Consider the following 19,603-nt stretch of genomic DNA (forward strand, 5'->3'; position numbering starts at 1 on the left):
TGCAAGCATTGCCCGGGTGTAGCTGCTAAGGTGCAAAGAAAATTCTAGTAACGGGAGTTGAAGTGACTGCTGTGTTTCCCCGTTACTGTTTTTTCACAATTTTGATTCGTTCTGAGAGAGTGTTCACCAAATCCTGCACGTGAAGCCTTACGTTGCCTATACTTGTGCTAAAGTATTTGGAGTTTTAAACAGAATACAGTAGTGTCCCCTTATCTGCAGGGTATGTATTCCTAGAACCCCAGTGAGGGCCTGAAACTGTGGACTGTGCCACGCCCAGTGTGTACGATGCTTCCTTTTTAGTCATGTGTGTATGTACCTCCTTATGATAATGCTTGGTTTATAGACTAACAGTAATGATCAGTAAGCAAATAAAGAAATTATGCTGTAATAAAATAGCCATCACCACTACTGTTATGTTTTGGGGACACTGATAAATAAGGAACACTTGAACATATCGACAGGTAATCTGATAGCTGAGGTGGCGCCTGGGGCTCATGGGCGGGCAGTGTATTCGCATCCTAGGCAGGATAGAGCAAGATGGCACGACAGCTTGTGATGCCTTTTTAGACTGCTGTATAATGTAAAAAAGAAAATTGTTTATTCCCGGAATTTTCCATTTAATATGTTTGATCTGAAGTTGACTGAAACCTACATGGGCAAACTGTGGCTAGGGGAGACCCATTGAACTGTGCATGCCAAGGCTTAAGACACAGCCTTGTGCAGGTGAAGCTTCCCTTTTAAGGCTTAGCACCACTAAGGCAAAAACTGGGGCTGTTATAATGGTGACTAGGGGTCAGAGTATAACTCTTCAATACGTATGGAGGAAAATATTGTCATTAGAATAATCATGCAAGTAATGTTTTCCTGAGGTTGAATTCCCAATGAACAGAATTCCCTGAGTATTTTCTGACTATGTTCTATTTGAGAGGGAAAGTGAGGGAGAGAAAGGAAGAGAGAGTTTCCTAAGTATATAAAAGAACACTACTTACCCAAGAGTCACTGCAAACATGCAGCCTTTATACAATCAAAGTGTCTGTTCATGAAGTTCTGCTCTGGAGTTGGGTGCACTTGGCTTCACAGGTGTGAAGACAGTGGAGTCAGCTGTACAGCACAATGGAGCAGGTATGTCTGTCTGGCGTGGGCTGTGGAGAACAGGCATGTTTGCAGGGAGCGGGAGGTATCCGTAAGTGAATTAACATGTGTCTCCATGCATACGTGTCCAAGCATAGATCCTTAAGTGCAGAGCGTATATGTGATTGTGTGTGGATGTGGTTGTTGTTGTGGGTGTGTGGATGTGGTTGTTGTTGTGGGTGTGTGGACTCATTGGAGGATATACAAAGGCTCAGCTTCCTCCTGTGGAAGCCAGGGATCTGTGTCTGACGAGGTGGTCAGAAGCAGCTCTGAGCAGAGCTAAGCCTGGGGCCTTTGGGAAGCTCGACACACTTCCATGTGCTTAGAAACTGCTCTGGCACCCTTCCCTGGCAGCTGTATCAGGGAGCCTGTCTTCGGGAACATTCCAGCCATTGCTCGGGAGGCTTGCTTCGCCTGAGGAGCTTGAGGACTTAATGAATCCTACAGAGTGTCTGCATTCCTTGTGCTCATGAGTGAGAGGCCCTGTGCGGATCACCCTGTTCTTGTTCAGTGACTGACCATTGGCTCGGTAATGCCTACGCTGGCTTCACACCTCAGACTCTGAGTCTGCCAGCTGTCATGTGACCTCTGTTGGTTTGACACTACAGCCTGCCAGACTCTGCCTCTACACGTTGCCTTATGGCTGCTGGGTTGTTTTTTTTTTTTTTTTTCTCCCTCCATCAATGTTCATTTAGGCAGAAACACACCCAATAGCATTTTGCTAAGAGCCCGGCAGACAGAGCAGTGTGAAAAGATTGGTGTGGTTCTGCTGGGGACTTGGTTAGCAGGAAGAGGGCAGGCATGGGGAGGATCTCTTCATAGAGCCACTTGAGGTTCGTGTTTGCTTCTAGCTCCAAAGAGTTAGGTGTTGACTTGTTAGAACCCACACTCACAATCCCTCTTCTCTAGATGAACTTAGTCAGAATTCTCAGGAAAGAGATGTAGGGATCTTATTTTAATAAGCATCTCGGATAATTCTTATGCTGAGTCAAACTTGGGGTACTGCCATCATCCAGCTGTCTGTTAAGACTAAAACATTTACAAAAGTTGTAAGCAAATGCATATATGTAGTTGCCAAGATTTGAAGTTTAGGGGGAGAACAGGCCGAATATTCCATATTGACACCATTAACCATTTTTTAACGAGAACATTTCTGTGTAGAGTTGAATGGTCACTATGCCATTTGGCCCTATTAGTAATCATCCTATGAGGGGGCGTGGCCAGTGATGACCAGGCTTAGGCTCAGATTCCATGAGGGAATGGTCTCAGTGGGCAGCAGGGAAATGGTGGAGTTGGCTGTGAAGAAGATCCTTCCCCTAGTCCAACATCAGCCCCTGAACCTGACACTTTCCCAGTTATCCCTCACCCCAGTGATGGTTTCTGGCAGGTTCTCTGCACATCCACCCTGTGCACACCTTCTCTTTAGGATGGACTATACTTCCTTCTCCATCTGGAAACCTACACTCGGTCGTTGAAGTGCTTTCCTTCCTCTTGTCCCACAGAGCTCACGGCTCTTGCAGCTGAGTCACATTTTATAGTTCCTTCTATGTGATGGGTTCTTCTCTGCTCCCCCCCCACCTCCATTCTATAACTAGCCCTTGTTATATCTTATTTTAAACCGGTAGTTGTGTAGTCATTGTAAAACAGCGAGAACTCACTGGTAAAGCTATGGAAGCATTTGGGAGCGATTGCAAGGTGTTTTGAAGATTGATCCACAAGTGTTTAGGTTATAATGCCCTCCACAAAGGCCTTGTCTTAGATGTGAGGGCAGCCTGTATCCCTCCCAAAGCTGTACATTTGCTTGGAAGAGGATGGCCTTCCCTGAGTGGAGGACCAGTCTTCTGTCAGGGTACAGGAGCATCTGTGATCCTCTGCTAGAACCTTCCAACAGCTCTCAAAGGCATAGTCTTCAGTGACTTCAACATTTGAATTGTCAGTGACAAGGCTTAGTCCTTAATAGGGTCTGAATATAGAAACCTTGCATTCGGTCATATTCTTGACAGGGTATTTAAGGTCTGTCTCAGACACTTGGTGAGTGTAGACTGGAGTCTTATTTATTTATGCCTGCTTATTGATAATTCTTGAATAAACTGAGAGGGAACAAATATCCTTCTTGCTATCTGCATGTGAATGCAGGTGCATACATTAATAATGGTTCTAATACCCAGTTTCTTGGTTTTGCAGCCACCACTGGTCCAGGCGATCTTCAGTGGCGATCCAGAGGAGATCCGCATGCTCATCCATAAGACTGAAGATGTGAACGCACTGGTGAGAGACTGTGCTTGTTGTACGGGCCCTCTTCTGGGGCAAGCAAGGCCTCTTGACACTTTGTGTGCTGTGGACCTCTGTAGAAAATTGTGAGAGTTCTGGGCTGCTTTTTAGACTATTGTTTCAAAAACCCATGGAGTGAATTTCTAGAAGTAGACTAAATCAATTATATTGAAATATAGCTGTAAAAAAAAAACATTAAAGATCAAGGGGCTGAAGATATCACTCTAAGGAGAGGGCTTGCCTAGCACACACAGGACTGGTTTAGACCCCCAACACTGCAAAACAGAGAAAACCAATCAAATTTAGGATTCTGTATGTTTACAAAAATCGACCTTATTCTAATCAACTCGTAACTTAAAACATCACACAGTATTTCAAGGAACCAGGTAAGTGCTTTTCAGGCCCCAAACTATCTCTGTGATGTATACAGTTAGAATGACCATTCCATGGCCGTGGGGCTTCACTTAGGAGCTTATGCTCTCTCCCTGTCAATCACACTCATTCCTCATAAAAAGCAAAAACTATGAGTTGAAACTAGAAGGGGGAAAAACCCCACTTTATAGCCTGTCTATATACTCATTAAGATACAGTGACAGATCTGGCAGTGATATATAAAGAGTGCCCGGTGTTGCATTCTGAGTGACCTGCCGCCACTTCTTGTGACAGTGTCAGACTGACTGCCACTGCTCCTGTGGTTTGCTGTGTATGTCCACAAAGAAAGAGCGCCGGCCCGTATTAAGAAGGCAGTGATGGCAAAGCAGTACCATCCGTCTTTCTGATGTAATGTACCTTGGCTCCCTAGTAAAGTTTGGCAACCTGTGCCTGTGATCCTCCAGATATGAAAGCTTTTTTTTTTTTTTTCAGTGACTGAAGAAAGATGAGGCGAGTAACATTTTTTGACACGCACGATCGATAGGAAGTTGAAATAAGTGTCCAGCGGCAGCTTTGTTGGAGTGTGGCCATCCGTCTTGTACTCATAGTCTCTGCCGCTCTCACACTGACTTGCTGAGCCCGGGGGCTGGACGGAGCCACACCCACTCACATTCTGCCTTTCATAGGAAAACTCTGCTGGTTCTTGCCCTAGGGAGTCCATGACCCTGGGGTGAACCGTTGAACTCAGCAGCTGTTACTCCCACTCTCTTTGAAGTTGTCTAAACCTCCGTGTGCTTGAGTATCCTGCATAGTTTCCTGAGAAAAGGGTCAAGGTATTTCACTGAATTCCTAAAAGGACCTATGGCACATCCATCAAAAGATTGACACATACTACTGTATCTGGGAGGTTTCCAGACAGATCAGTCACCTGCACCAAAGGGGACAAGCATTGGTCAAGAAGTGACTCTTTTGATAGTTTCTTAGAGTTAGGCTGAAAAAGCGATTAGGTGCAGGGCATGCTGCTAATTCACTTAACATAATCTGATTATCAAAGTGCTCAGGTCCCTTAGGGGGAAAGAGTCCCCTTTACAGTTTAGCATTCAGCAGAAAAGACAGAGTCAAGTCCATCTTGAGTGTAAGCAGATCTTTGCCCTGGGGTAATAACCTGCCTCTGAGGAGGTATCTCTCTCAGGTCTGCTGGAGGGTGGCTCCCTTCCAGAGGGTAGCCTCTGGAGCAGCCTTTGTTCTGAGGCTGTCCAGATTGGTGTGGCTTTCCGAAAAGCCTTTTGGCAGCTTCTCCTCAGCTGGCAGTAAGAAGAACAGGGCGTGTTTTGAGATGTGTTTTTGCAAGGTAAGCCGGGATAAAGTCAGGGACAGAGGACTTGCAGAGGCAGCTGGGCATTGGTCCAGGACCTGTGGGGTGTGACCAGGAGGCTGTGAAGCAAGTTCACTGTCAAGAGCTTTGACATCACAGGAATTTGCCCAGACTATTTGGTGGCTGTGGGCCAAGCCCTGGCCAGCCTAAGGCAAGGTTACTACCTTTTCCTAATAGTCACAAACAAACAGAACTTTTAATCATCTACCTCGGGGAATTTGTACTGACCTTTGAATGGCCTTTGTTTCTTTTTGGAAAAGTAACAACCTGTTGCCGATTGGTACAAAGTACTTGAATTGTGAACAGCTATGTCACCGAGTTAGCTAGGCTTAGCTCTATAACACATAGATGCCTAGTGAACATTTGAAATCTGGATCTTAGTTCTCTCAGCAACACATGAGAAGAGTGTCCCCCTTTTACGTGGGGTCTGAGGTATGATTGTGTGGTTTCCTGGGTTACTGTAAGGGTCATCTACAGTCTGGCTGAAGAATGAACAATAAACCTAGGGGAAAGCGAGGGAAGGTTTCCCAGGGTCAGTGTGGAAGTGTGTATATCACTTCTGTTCATCTTTTGTTTTGGTGACCTGTCATATAGCCACACCTTAATCCGGGGGTGGGTGGGTGAGGGGGTGGGAGGTGGGGGGGAGGGGTTATCACAGTGCTGCTGTGCCTCTGAAAAGTCAGCACAATAAACTTTGGTCTTACAAGCTTAAAGTGGGAGTTAAAGTGATTCTACTAAGTTTGGGACTTTTTTTTTTTTTTTTTTTTTCACTCTTATTTACTGAGTCACAACTCTGTAGCTGCATCTGTAGGTTACTGTGAGTCAATCAAGGTGGCTGCTAGGAATGAATCATGGGCCCTCTGTAAGAGCATGAATGCTTTAACCTCTAAGGCGTCTGTCCAGCCTCCTGATAGACTTTAAAATTTTTACATAAAGAATTAAATCTTGGATGAATATTTGATGCTGCAGGGTAGAATATCTACCTGATACCTCTTTGAATGCCTCTCTGTATAGATGCATAGAATAAAATGGCATATATATGCTTAGGACCTTTCCAAATAATTGTTGGAAGTGCCATTATAATCCAAATTGAACAATTTCTTTTGTGAAATTCAAGCCATCAGTTCAAGTAACAATTTTGTGTGTACATTTGTGTGTGTGCACATGTGTACACCTCACTCTTTTCCTTGGGTTCTGATGGTTGGACTCAGGTCCTCGTGCTTACCAGACAAGTAATATTTACCAGGTGAGCCATCTCCCATGCTCTTAGAGAACAATTTTTAAAATCAAATATCCCAATACAATGAAACCCAAAGACACACTAATTTGATATATACATGCTAAGAAATGGCAGTAGGGAAATAATAAAGATTATTTTCTCCCATTAAATCAGAAAATTTCCAAACAAACAAAAACTTTGTGAGTAAAAATGTAAATTGTAACATGCAACAGTCTTGAACTAAGCTGAGTGCTGCAGGAAACGTTTGTTGGTGTGTGGCCTGATGGCATGCGCAGTGTAGCCTGCAGGTCTTATGCTCACTAAGGCACAGTGAAGAACAGCATGGGCCAGCTGGATGGAAACACTGTGGGTTCCTTATGTGTTTGATTTTGGACTGAAATTTGATCATTCCATGTTCAGACACTTGTTATGATTGCCAACTTTTTCATTCAGTTGGGTCATGACCCAATGGCTAAGAAGCAGAGGAAGTGTGGTTAACAAAGGGTGTGAGGAGGGAAGACACCCAGTGCTTGGAACTCAGTAGTTTAGGAAGCAGGTGAAGCTGATGACAGATGCAAAGGAAGAAAGTGTATGGAGGGGCCACCTGAGACCTGGAAGGTGATACTGTCCGTCCTTCCTTCTTACCCTCTGCTTTCCTAGCTGACTCCAGTGATTCATTATGCTGGGGACTGGGCCCTGGGTACATGCTTTACTCTTGGTGTATGCCCCGATGGCTTAAATTTTCTTTTCTGAAATTTTGTCTTGATTTTCATTTCTTTTGATGGGTCATGAGTTCTGCATTGCAAACCACCCCTTGGTTAGTTGGTCCCAGTAGAGAAAGCAATGCTGTTCATTTTGGCCTCTCTGTGCTTCTCCAAACCTGATTGCCTATCCTTACTATTCATGGACTGCCCTATTATATGCTTTTCTCCTCCTGTGTTGACTTCTCTATGTTCCAGCCTCATCTTCCATTCTATTCCAGTTAGTTATCCTGATTCTTCTTTTCTGATGTCTTTATTACCTCCTCCTGACCCAGAAAACAAAGTTCTCTCAACTCATACAGCCCTTCCTGTGTTCCTGACCACGTTAGTCTCCTTTCTGAGTCAGTGAATTGTGCCTGTGTCATAGTTTCAAGAGACAGTGTGCATGATGACGTGGTTGTGCTCACATTCATTCTCACTGTTCAGTCACCCAGCAGCCCTTGAAGTGCACGCAGTCAGTCAGCCTCACTTATTTCTGATGTTGAGCCACCTTGTCATCACCTATGCTTTAGTTCCCGAAGAGGACTGATCACTGAGTCAGAGGAAGCAGCTGGTGGAGCGAGTGTTCCCCAGGGAGCAGCCGGAAAGTGGATGATCTGTTTGGAAGGCTGATTTGAGGAACCTGTGACATGTCAGGATGATCACTCTGGAACCTTCTGTTGCTTCTGTCATGAGTGGTGTATCAGAGTCTAGAAGTGTGGGATAGCTATTGTATACACTAAGATGTCCATGTAAACTGACCCAGATATGGTATGGGTGATCACTAAGGACATTATAGAATCTTCCACTGGAACAAGCAAACTGAACTTAAGGTAGAAAACAATTTACAACCTCAACGCTCTTGTCTTCAAAGATTCCAAAATCAGACTTGGAACTCAGTAATGACATACTCTAGGATGCCTTTACAGCAACCTGACACCATGAAGATGGTCTTACTAGGCCACAAAGTGACCAGGAGAGAGACAAATTAGTGCCTGTCTATGTATGTAGTGAGGATGGGGAAGACAGTGAGGGGATGGCGATGCTGTAGACTTAGGACAGGAAACCATGACTCACAGCTCAAGTGAACATTGTCACATTAAACTGTAACTACACTGCCATTATGCCAGGTGGTTGTAAGCTACAGCAAAAAGATTTCACCTCCAAAGATAAGAAATAGTATATAGGGCTGTCTAAAGAGGTAATGAATGTCTTCACAGATGAAATCCCTGAAAGGCCCTTGTGCCCTTGGCTAACAGTAGCAATTCATGGCACTGTTATTTCTTCTTTTTGTTTTAGTGTTAGAGATATTGTTAGGTTGGAGTCAGCACATTAATTGCAACTTCCTTTTCAGCCGGAAGTAGGTTTAGAGAGCCTTTGTCTTCCGACTGTGAAAGACTGCACTTCAAAGATTTGTGACTCCTACGTGATACTGTTGGACCTAAAGATCCAAAACTGGGGGACGCGCTCCTGCAGAAACACTCATGGACAGGATTCACTGCAATAACATGAGGTTTATTGATAATGATAACCAGTGCACTGGGGTTCCCTTGCATGCAGGCAAAAAGAACCCTGAACTTAAGCTAAAAGCAGCTTAATTACTATTTTTACAGAATTTACGAGGGCAGTTATACAATTACCTCTTAAATAGTAACCACAAAGGCTAAATTCCAACAGCTGTTCCTAGGCCCGGTTTCTAGGTAACTCAGATTTCTTCTGTTTACCCAGGTTTATTGTGTTAAGGCCCAGCTTCCTGATGACTTCTTATCTTGGGCCCTCTCTTGAAATGCGTGTTTAAGTCTTTGGAATGTGCTCTTCCCAGGATGTGTCCCTGGGAGAAGTTAATACTTGAGTTTAAGACAGAAATCGGAACTTCTTTTTAATCTTAAGTTTCTTCATTCCCCACTTTTCTTGTGGCTGATTCCAATCCTGGAATCACAAGCTGTCATCTTGGTGTACAATGTGATATTGTTGTCTAAGCATTAAACTATATCTTTGCCATTAAATCTTTAACTATCTCTTTTTCACCCCCTGGATGTTCTCCAGTATGTACTTCTCAATTTTCTACACCTTTAGGTAACACAGAAAAAGTAGCTGTCTCTTTACACACACACACACACTGATGGGCCTGCTGCTGGCTTTTCTCATCTTGGGAGTGCACATGTATGGAATTTCTCACAGGACATTTTTCAACTTTGGGTGTATGCACCCTAAGCCCCACCCTCTAAAGCTGTGTCTAGGACACAGTTTAGATTCAAAAGTATTTTATCCCCAGCATTTGGGTAATCTCCACCCTGTGTCTCTAGGGTGGGGATACCCCAGGAGTCAAGACCTGCTGTTCTTTGGCCTTGTGGAACAGCAGGTGATCTTGAGTTTAAGGGGGTTGCTCAGGTGTCTGGCTGCTCTCCAGTTGGCATCAGGTATAGGTGCTGGTCTGAGTTATGTGAAGTCAGGCAGTTACTCTATCTACTTCAAAGGAGGTTTGGATGGTCAACAGCACCAGGAACAGCCACTTATTAGCCTGAAAAGTCATTTTGGGGTTGGGGGTGAGTCAAGAGCTGGAGTCAAGAAAGTGGGGGCTCCCACACAAGAGAGGTATTCCGGGCTTGGAACAGGGACAGGACAAGGGACACCACCCAGCCGGCGCCAGTTTCAGAGGGCAATTTAATTAAGGTCTCTCTTTAGGGTTCTGTTCACTTTTTTTTTTTTTTTTTTTTTTAACCTGCCCTGAGCTCTGGGAATAGTACAAACAATGGAGCTTCTAATTAGTCCCCAATATCTCTGACACTCCCTGACTTACCTTAGAAACAAAAGCAAGATTGTTATCTGATCCAATTACCTCGGACACTCAAAACCTCGAGAAGATTTCTTCTGATATCTTCTTGGTTATCACAGTAGCTGTTTCCTGCTTGGTGGGGAAAGCCCCAACCCATCTAGAGATAGTATCTACAAATATAAGAGGATATCTATATTTTCCTGGCCTAACTTCTACAAAATTTGCCTCTCAGTATACTCTAGGCTGTTCTCTCCTAGGTATTTTTTTTCTGTTTACTCTAAGCCTCATAAGCCTTTGCTTGCTGGCATACCTTACACTGTTTTACTATCTCTCTAGCTCAAAATCTGAGGTCCATTATACATCTTAGATCTCTTGACTGCTTGGATGCACTTATCTCTCAAGAGTCCATCTGTGCACTTAGCCTAGTAAGTCTTTTGTTTTGCTTTCTGGGGAGCATAGTTCTCCCTTCTTGTGTGTACCATTGCCCTTTTTTTTTGCTCTAGGAAATAGTTGGTAGGGTGGCTAGCAATCTGAGTCCTTTCTTTTTCTGTGTGTTCTAACCGAGGCCATCTCTTAATCTAGTCCCATCCCCTAGTGGGTGTCTCTTGCAGGCCCATAACCGAGATAGGCTCCTACATAGTCACTTCTCGAGCCACTTGACCTGTCTGGTTATTGCCTCGGGCCACTGAGTCTCTTCCCTTCTGGTGTCCTGGGCAACCAATAGTACTCACAATTGCTGGCTTCATCAGAACATCCAAGAGCTCTAAGATTTCTTCCGATGTGAGCAGTCCTCTCTCTTGGTATATAGCCTTGTGGACATGGGCTGCAGCAAAGGCATACCTGTTGTCCGTGTAGATGCTAATTTTCTTGTCAGCCCCAAGTTCTAAAGCTGCTTTCTGCACCGTCGAACCCCAAGGGTAGGGAGTAGAATTTCAGCCCAGATGATATTTGTGCCATCCACCACAGCAGCACCGGCTTGTCTCTGACCAGCATGGAGAAAACTGCTCCCATCTGTAAAGCAGGTTGTCTTGGCTCCCGGCAGGGGTCAGTAGGAGAAGTCTTTCTTCCACCTGTGAGTTCTCCTTTTAGGCCAGTTAGTTGCAGCCTGTTGGGCAGTGTATCTGGGCCCCCATCCTGGGGAGTAAGTCTCAATCCAACAGAGGGTAGGGACAGTCTGGGATGACCATAAATGAATGGGATACCCAGCCTATCTCTTGGTCCACCATTTTTTTGGGTAGTCCATGAATACATTTTGGTATCAGTGGCTCCTTAGAACCAAGATCTTCTCTTGGAAATGGGGACATCAGCTTGGAGGAGACCGAGTGTTGAGTCCCTGTGTCCACTAAGAGTTGGGTGGATCCAAGGCCCATCTACCTTAATTGCTGTCTTCACTCAGAGATAATACCTTCACTATTTGGGGTGTTTTTCTCAAGGCCTGGGATTTCCTGACCCTGGCTTCCATTTGCTAGGGCACTCTCAGGCTCAGAAGCTGGCTCTTTTACTTGCAGTATTCACACTGATCTTTCTCAAGGAGTATTTTTTTTTCTCCCTTTGATTGGAGTTTCCCTTCCCTGCTTTCTCTTAGCTACTATAGGCAAGCTTTTCTGTAAATTCCTTTCTTGTCACCTTTCTTTTTCTTATCTTTTTTTCATCTTCTTCCTTTCTCTTTCTCTGCTCTTTCTCTTTCTATGTCTACCTGTTATGGTAGACTTCCTCAGCAGCCTACACTACATCTTTTATGACTTATCCTGCAGTCCCTCTAGCCTCTGAAGCTTTTTCCTGATCTCTGCTAGCCTGGTCTATAACGGACACAGTGTGTACTGACAGAATGCCTCTGTGAGTCACTCTAGAAAAGCTGTGGGCAACTCATATGATTCCTGCTTAACCTCATGTGTCTTGGTCAAAATTGGTGGGGCCTCATGTGGCCCCCTTGAGACCTGCCAATGGAATCTGGCGTGGGCTTTTAGATGTCCCTTACTTTCTGCCACATGAAGGTCTCAGTCAGATCTGGTTAGAAGCAACCCGCTGTTGGCCATGGCCTGGTCAGTTGAAGGCACCCCTATGTCTGAGGGAACATTCTTTCTTTCCGGTATTTTCTCTTGCTCTTTGGTCCTGATGAGCACTCCTGACGGCCGGAACCTACAAGGATTTTATGGGGGGGGGGGGGGTGTTCTTCTACTAGATTCATCCAGGTAACTATATAGAGCACTTGGTCTGGGTGCCTGAGGGATCTTGGCCTAAAGACTCTTTCCTCTACTGCTTTGATCACACCTGTACGAAGTTCCCTTCAGGTGGCTATCTTAAGCAGAGAGCAACTAACTTACTTTTTTTTTTTTTTTTTTTTTTTTTTTTTTTAACTATATATTAGTATTTGCACCAAAACAGAGGCCTATTCTTTTGGTTCTGTGGCTCAGAACAGCCTGTAACTTTTCACAGCAGGTGACCTGCCTGCAAGCAATTTTGTTGTTTCAGAGTTCCCTCCAAGCTGGAGTCACATGACTTGTCTCAGTGCTACTCACTCACTTTTTTCAAAAATTCTAGTGAATTTTTGCCTGAAATTGGTGTGCCACCTGAAACGGGTGATAATTTGAAAAGCCGCAGCCCTATCTGGACCACCATGTTCTTGTACCAGAAGCAGCCAGTGGCCAAAGTCCCCGGGGCAAGCAGCAGGTGGGAAGCCTTTGGGGCTGTCTTGTCCCGCTGCCATGGCTCACAGAAGTTGCCCTTCTCCTCCTCCAGGTTCCTAACCACCTGGGCCCAGCCTATCTTTTTGTAGATGCCCTCGGATGTCTCAGCACCAGGGCTATGGATAGCGGGGAGGGGAGCTGCAGCCACTGTCCTGTGGCTCTTCCTCCCCTCCGCTCCTAGCGGCCACCAGAAGGGGCCAGAGGCCAAGGTCCCCACAAGCGGCAGGTGGGAAGCCACCAGGCCATTACAGCAGTGACCCCGGGGTCCCCAGCCCAGACACACTGTCTGGCCAGCCACAGCTCTGTGCTGCTCTACGAGTGCCAGGCTAAGCAGTTGTCATCATGTGCCGAGCCTTCACAACCCTGCCGCTGCCTAGCTCGGGCACTCTGTCCCCCCAGGCCATGCCACTCACCCACTGAGGGTGCAAGCGGGAAAGGACAGAGCTTCCTTCTTTTGGCACCACACTAGGGGAGCCATGAGCTGTCGCCTGCTGAGCCCATGCAGTGCCCCCTTGAGAACACCCTATGTGAGGTGGGTGGGCTGCCTGAACCGCGGTGGCTGCTCTCTTAAGGACCGGACTCTCTGCTCTGCAGCAGCTCTTCTGTACGGCCTCTATCTTTTTCTCTGCTGGCGGCCACGTTACCTCTTTTTAACTTTTTGTTGTTGTTGTTAGTTAGGATGTTTAACACAGTAGATTCAGTCCAAAATAATGCCAGTCAAAGTTCAAGAACACAAAAAATGACAACCAACACACAGACAGTTCGCCAAGAAAACAAAGAAAGGCAACACAGTCATCTCACCCCTGTCACTGGTGCATAAACCAGGTTATACAGACAGTTCTTGCTCTTGTCACAGGCACAGAAACCAGGTTACACAATCAAGACATAGAAAAACTGCCCGGGGAAGAATCCAATAACCAACGATTTGGCCAGCCTACACTAGACATAATTTAACAGATTCAGATGACTTGGTCGGCCTACACTGGACCAAATCTAACAGATTTCTAACACCACCAGCAATGAACAACACAAACAGAATTAGACACGGACACACTGCCACTAGAGCGCAACAAATGCCACCGCAGGCAACGGTGGTCAAAGACCACCTTCAGACAGAGAAGGGTTGTTCCTGACCCTATCTCCCATACAATCAAACTTCGGAGTGTCCTCTAGAGAACTGTGGCCTGCAGCGTGCCGACATGTCTGTCCCGCTATTTTCACTACCCACGAACTCTCACCTGGAACTCATAACCTAACCCTATCCCAGGGTCCTCAAAACCTGACCCTATCTCAGGGTGGCAAACAAACTGCTCTCCATGGCTTGTCCAGTTCTTGCTCCTGCCACGAGCACAGAAACCAAGCTACACAGACAATTGGCCCTGCCATTGGTGCACAGACACTTCACAGACATAGTACACAGACAGTTACCCTGCCATGGGCACAGACACTGCACAAATACAAAAACAAAGAACAGACAGACAGCACACAGACCTGCTTGAGTGAGTGAACCTCTGATCCCTGGAGCCATGGGATCTGAGAGAGCGAATCTCGGTGGAACCTCCAAATCTTGGACCTAAAGATCCAAAACCGGGGGATATGCTCCCACAGAAATACTCATGGACAGGATTCACTGCAATAACATGAGGCTTATTGATAATGGTAATGATAACCAGTGCACTGTGGTTCCCTTGCATGCAGGCAAGAAGAACCCCAAACTGAAGCTAAAAGCAGCTTATATACCATTTTTTTTTTTTTTTTTTTTTTTTTTACAGAATTTACAAGGGCAGTTATACAATTACCTCTTAAACAATAACCACAGAGCCTAAATTCCAACAGCTGTTCCTAGGCCCAGTTTCTAGGTAACTCAGATTTCTTCTGTTTACCCAGGTTTATTGTGTTAAGGGCCCAGCTTCCTGATGACTTCTTATCTTGGGCCCTCTCTTGAAATGTGTGTTTAGGTCTTTGGAATGTGCTCTTCCCAGGATGTGTCCCTGGGAGAAGTTAATGTGAGTTGAAAACCCAAATCGGAGCTTCTTTTTAATCTTAAGTTTCTACAATACCAAATTCGAGGTGTTTATTTCCCATTAAAAAGAGCCACTAGCAAGAAACATACGTCTGCACACACAGATGTATATGCATGTACACATGCTCATTTTTATAGCAAATAGAATTAGAAAATATTCTTCAATATCATTTCATGCTCAGCACACATTAATCAGTAGTCTTAAACAGTTGAGTTGCCCCAAGTTATTTTAATTTACTTATTTTAAAGAAAAACAATTTCATCATTCATGTAATATTTATTATTTGCAACAGAGTTTGAACTAGTATACATGTATTTTGCTTACCTTCTCTCTTCTGTGATAGGAGTGGCTCATATGTGATTGTAACAGAATACATCTTAAGTTAAAAGCAAAGAACTTATAATAAGCAAAGGGGAAGAAACGATTAATGCTACCACTTTTGACTACAGAAAATAATTTAGGTGGTAGAGGATTGTTAATCTCAAGATGCAAATGAGAGAAAAAAGAAACTGCTGTTTTACAAGAATGGGGCTTTTTAAAGAGCAAGGCAAATGAGCAGTAGTGAGCTTGTAATTTATCTGGGCATCTGTTAGGGCAGATTACTAGTTCTTTCAAAAATAGAATGCAGTTTTTGAAAATTTTTATTGGATATTTTATTTATTTACATTTCAGATGCTATCCCCTTTCCCCATTTCCTCTCCCTAGAAACCCCCATCCCTCCTCCTCCTGTTTGCTTTATACCATTTTAATTACATGCAAGTATTAAGGTCAGTTCTAGGTTGAGGAACTAGCCATACAATAGATGCAAATAGTCAAGGAACAAGCAAGACAAAAAACACAAATAATCAAAGGACAAGCAAAGCAATAAACAAAGTTCTGCGAACACTCCCGTGGTCACTGTTTCTAAGTGATCAGGATGACCAAAATATCTGAGCCTACTTCCCTGTCCTAGCTAGAATGCATTTTTAATTTCACTCATGAGCAGCCTGGAGAAATGGCTCAGCAGTTAAGAGCACTGGCTACCAGAGGACCCAGGTTCTATTCCCAGTACCCACATGGCAGCTCACAACTGTCTGTAACTCCATTCCCAGAGACATCTGATGGTCTCTTCTGCTTTCCACTGGTGCCAGGTGCATACATGGTGTACAGTCACACATGCAGACAAAATACTTAAACACATAAAATAATAAAATAAACTAAAAAATAAATCCATTTTATGAGGGCTAAATAATTTAGTCTCTACCCAAGGAATTCAGAATGATTACTTTGCCACATTCTTTAAAGTTTTCTCAACCTGATTTTCCCATGTTGACTTCCCCCAAACATTGGAATATAGATTCTATAGACTCTGTAGCCTGGCTTCCTGTGCTTCTGGATTTTCTCATTTATAGATACATTATACTTTCTTCTCTCTCTTTAGTAAATGACTTGATTTAGGGACTAAACTCTGAGATGTTGTGCTATTAGCATCTTGGATACCCTATACATTAGACCAAATGAGAAGCTGTAGGAATAAGGAAGCAGCAGGCAGGGTTGTCAAACTCAGCTCCATCCGTGATGCGGGACATCATCAGTGAGGGTAATGAGTAGCAACTCATCAATAGATGCAAATAGTCCATTTTCAGTGCTGTGCAGTGATGGGGGTGTAGTATGACTGGACTTGGAAAGGACCTAAAGAGGAAATGCAAGAAATTTCTAACATATTAAATGTTGGTGCCAGCACTGTTCATGCCAAAGAAGCTACTGCTTGTGTGGGCCAAACCCAGCCTGAGGCTGTTTGCTAACTGGATAATAGCAAATAGGTGGGTATTAGGGCTCCCCTGGTCACTATGCATGCAGTGTAATTGCTGTGCTTGCCTTCATGCTGAATACTGCTGATCTGGGGACAGTGATGTTCTTCAAGTGTGCACAGCGTTTACAAAGGAACCACCTTCCTCTCTGCCCCTCCCCAAAAGCTGTTGTATCGTCTCTTTTATGCTTATAAATTGCAAAACAAATATGCCTATATCAACAACACACATACACAAGCCAACAAACCAGGATCTGCAATTGTTATTTTTCAGTATAAAGGCTTGACTTCTCAATTTACTGATTGTGTGAATAAGTTTAGGTTGTGTAATAAGTAGATTGAATTTTGGGGCACACTTGAGACCCACAGTGACTCACCCAAGAACTCTTCTCCAGGACCTGAGTGATGGACTGTTCTTTCCTTTCGTCACAGTGTCCCGTTTTCAGGGTAAATCCAATTTCCAGATTAAAGACTGTAATTAGGTTTGGGTGAGAGTATAAATGGCAATATTGTGGAGTCTAATTTTTTCTAACTTCAGTACATGAACAACATTTTATGTTGTAAATGATGGGAAAATAATTCATTTTGTTTAGGATAAAAAGTCAACATTTCCTGATGCCTCTTGTTTTCTACATGGATGATATATTTTCTCTCTTTTCTTGTGGCTGTTTAGTTTGTAAATTCTTGATTTTTTTAAAAAAAAATCTTTTTATTAAATTTATATTTTAAACAAGCTCTCTCTCTCTCAGGTATTTTCCATCTTACTATTTAGAATGGCCACTGAGCACCGGCCACCACATCTGAATTCCAGCTGTTATGAAGGAGGCAGGGAAAAGGCACATCTTTTCTCTTTAAGATGTTCCTACTGAAAAGATAATTGGTTGTATAGTGTCCGGACCCATATCACATGGTCAGATGCTCAGCTAAAAGTTAAGACCTCTTTGATGAAAGAAAGAGAAATGTTGAGGGAACCAACATTCTGCCATAGTATGTAAAAGCCCTCTGTGACCTAGGAATTGGCTCTGAGTACAAGAAACTCATCTATATAATAGCATATTCATCCATTTGTCATATATATCTCCTCTTATAGATAAGCCATTAGCATTGACAACCCATATGCTTCCTTACAAACTTTCTCAGTCAAATTACACTATCTGAACAGATTTGTGGGAACTGTATATCTTTTTTCTGCTTTGTCAAGCATATAGAAATACATTACTATAAGGCCTGTATTCCTTTCTTTGTAAGGTGATAGAGTGACATTGTGGTGTATCTTGAGCTCATGGTACAGGTGCCATGTTTCCTTATAGCTCACAGGCCTGCCTTTTGTAACAGTGCTTCCTGTTGGCTTATACCTGTTAACACTTGCTATGTATTGTAATGCTAAATACTGGCCCTGGTTGCCTCTGGGGGTAGCACCATCCCCCACTTGGGAGAGGACCACAAGGGAAGAAAGAAAGACACCATGGGGTAGGGGAGTCCTGAAAACATAGCCATAAAGGCTGACCAATTGGAATTGAGAGAAGCCCAAATGGAACATGGCCAGTTATAACTCAGGGTTATTGATAGAGAAGTAGATACTGATAGTTTAGAGAATAGATATCTGCCCGGCTCTAAAAGCTTATTGTAATAAGTGCTTTAAAAGCTTATTAAATATAAATATAAAACTTGTAAATATAAAACTTGTGTGCCTTTTGTTTGGGAACTAAGTGATTAAAGGTGAGGTAGAAACCCCCAACTGAGGTCAAATTATCAGTTCAGCACACAGCTGTGTCCTCACCTACACACACACACACACTCCATGTATGACTCCCCCCCTTGAAATGCACATGCTAAGTTGTGACTGTTCACCTTCTGACCTTGTCCCTTTCAAGTAGTTCTCAGTGTTTGAACAGCAAGTGTTTTATATGGGAAAGGCAGGCAGATGGGCAAGTAAGCACACATAACCTATGGCTGGTGTTAGTATTCTGTCTAAACTCCACCTCCACAGTTACCTGGCAACAGCCAGGTAGGCCTGGCCCACTATAAAAGGGGCTGCTTGCCCCCTCCTCTCTCTCTTGATCTCTTGCCTCTAGCTTTTCTCTGTCCCCTTGTCCCTCCCCACTTCCCTTCCTCTCCACATGGTCATGGCCGGCCTCTACTACTTCTCCACTTCTCCTTCCTCCCCCCCCCCCCCCCTCTCTCTTTCTCTCTGCTTCTACTACCCTCCTGGCTTCCCTCCTTATGCTCTGAATAAACTCTATTCTATGCTATACTGGTGTGTGACTGGTCCCTCAGGGGGAAGAGATGCCTCTGCATGGACCTGCTGAGACATCCCCTTCCTCCATACCTTTCCACACACCCACAAAACGTACATTCTTTATCTTTTTGTAAACACATCAGTTGGTATCTTGTCTGTGTCTCAAGGTTTCTTAAGAGACCTGGGTATGTGCAGGCCCCATAATAAAATCTGCTGCAGCCACAGGGTCCAGGTAGGGGCGGGAGATATTTGGTATCTTGCCTCCAAATCTTGCAGTTACTGATGGCAGGGTCTTTTTAAAAAGAATGATTTCTTTTTAAAAATTATTCATTTTTATGTGTATGATTGTTTTGCCTGCATGTATATGCCTGTGGCCTATGAAGGTCATAAGAAGGTCATAAGAGGCCATTAAGTCCTCTGAAATTGTAGTTACAGGTGGTTGTGAGCTGCCATGTGGGCACTGGGAACTGAACCTGGGTCCTCCGTAAGAGCAGTATGCTCCTCTTACTCTCAAAGGCCCAGATTCTTATATTCAACTCCAGACTCACTTCTTATATCAGATGTTTGTATTAGTCAGGGTTCTCTAGAGGAAAAGAACTGGTAGGATTAATATATATGGGATTTATTAGACTGGCTTATAGGCTGTGGTACAGCCAGTCCAAGAATGGCTGTCTACCAATGGAAATTCCAAGAATTCAGTAGCTGTTCAGTATATGAGGCTGGATGTCTCATGTGGTTCTTAGTATACATCAGAATCCCAAAGAAGCCTCTCATGTCAGTGAAGGAGTAAACTTGCTGGTGAGAGCGAGGGTGAACAGGCAAAAAGCACGATTCCTCCTTCCATGTCCTTTATATAGGCTGCCACCAGAAGGTGTGGCCCAGATTATAGGTGGATCTTCCCACCTCAAAAGATCTGGATTTAGGGTGGGTCTTCCTACTTCAGATGACCCAATCAAGAAAAAACCCTCACATATTTACTT

At 44.1% G+C, this 19,603-nt stretch overlaps 1 protein-coding gene across 6 annotated transcripts in view; it reads left to right on the forward strand.

Annotated features, from left to right (window-relative positions):
* Ankrd44 (ankyrin repeat domain 44) overlaps window positions 1-19,603 on the forward strand; it is a 297,082-nt gene that overhangs the window by 93,224 nt on the left and 184,255 nt on the right. For all 6 annotated transcript variants that reach the window (XM_076931903.1, XM_076931905.1, XM_076931904.1 and 3 more), the window contains exon 2: window positions 3,316-3,399. In XM_076931903.1, the coding sequence (XP_076788018.1) occupies window positions 3,316-3,399 (84 nt within the window). The remainder of the gene's footprint in view (window positions 1-3,315; window positions 3,400-19,603) is intronic.

The sequence above is a fragment of the Arvicanthis niloticus genome, chromosome 3, assembly GCF_011762505.2.
Source record: "Arvicanthis niloticus isolate mArvNil1 chromosome 3, mArvNil1.pat.X, whole genome shotgun sequence".
In the NCBI taxonomy this organism is placed as follows: Eukaryota; Metazoa; Chordata; class Mammalia; order Rodentia; family Muridae; genus Arvicanthis; species Arvicanthis niloticus.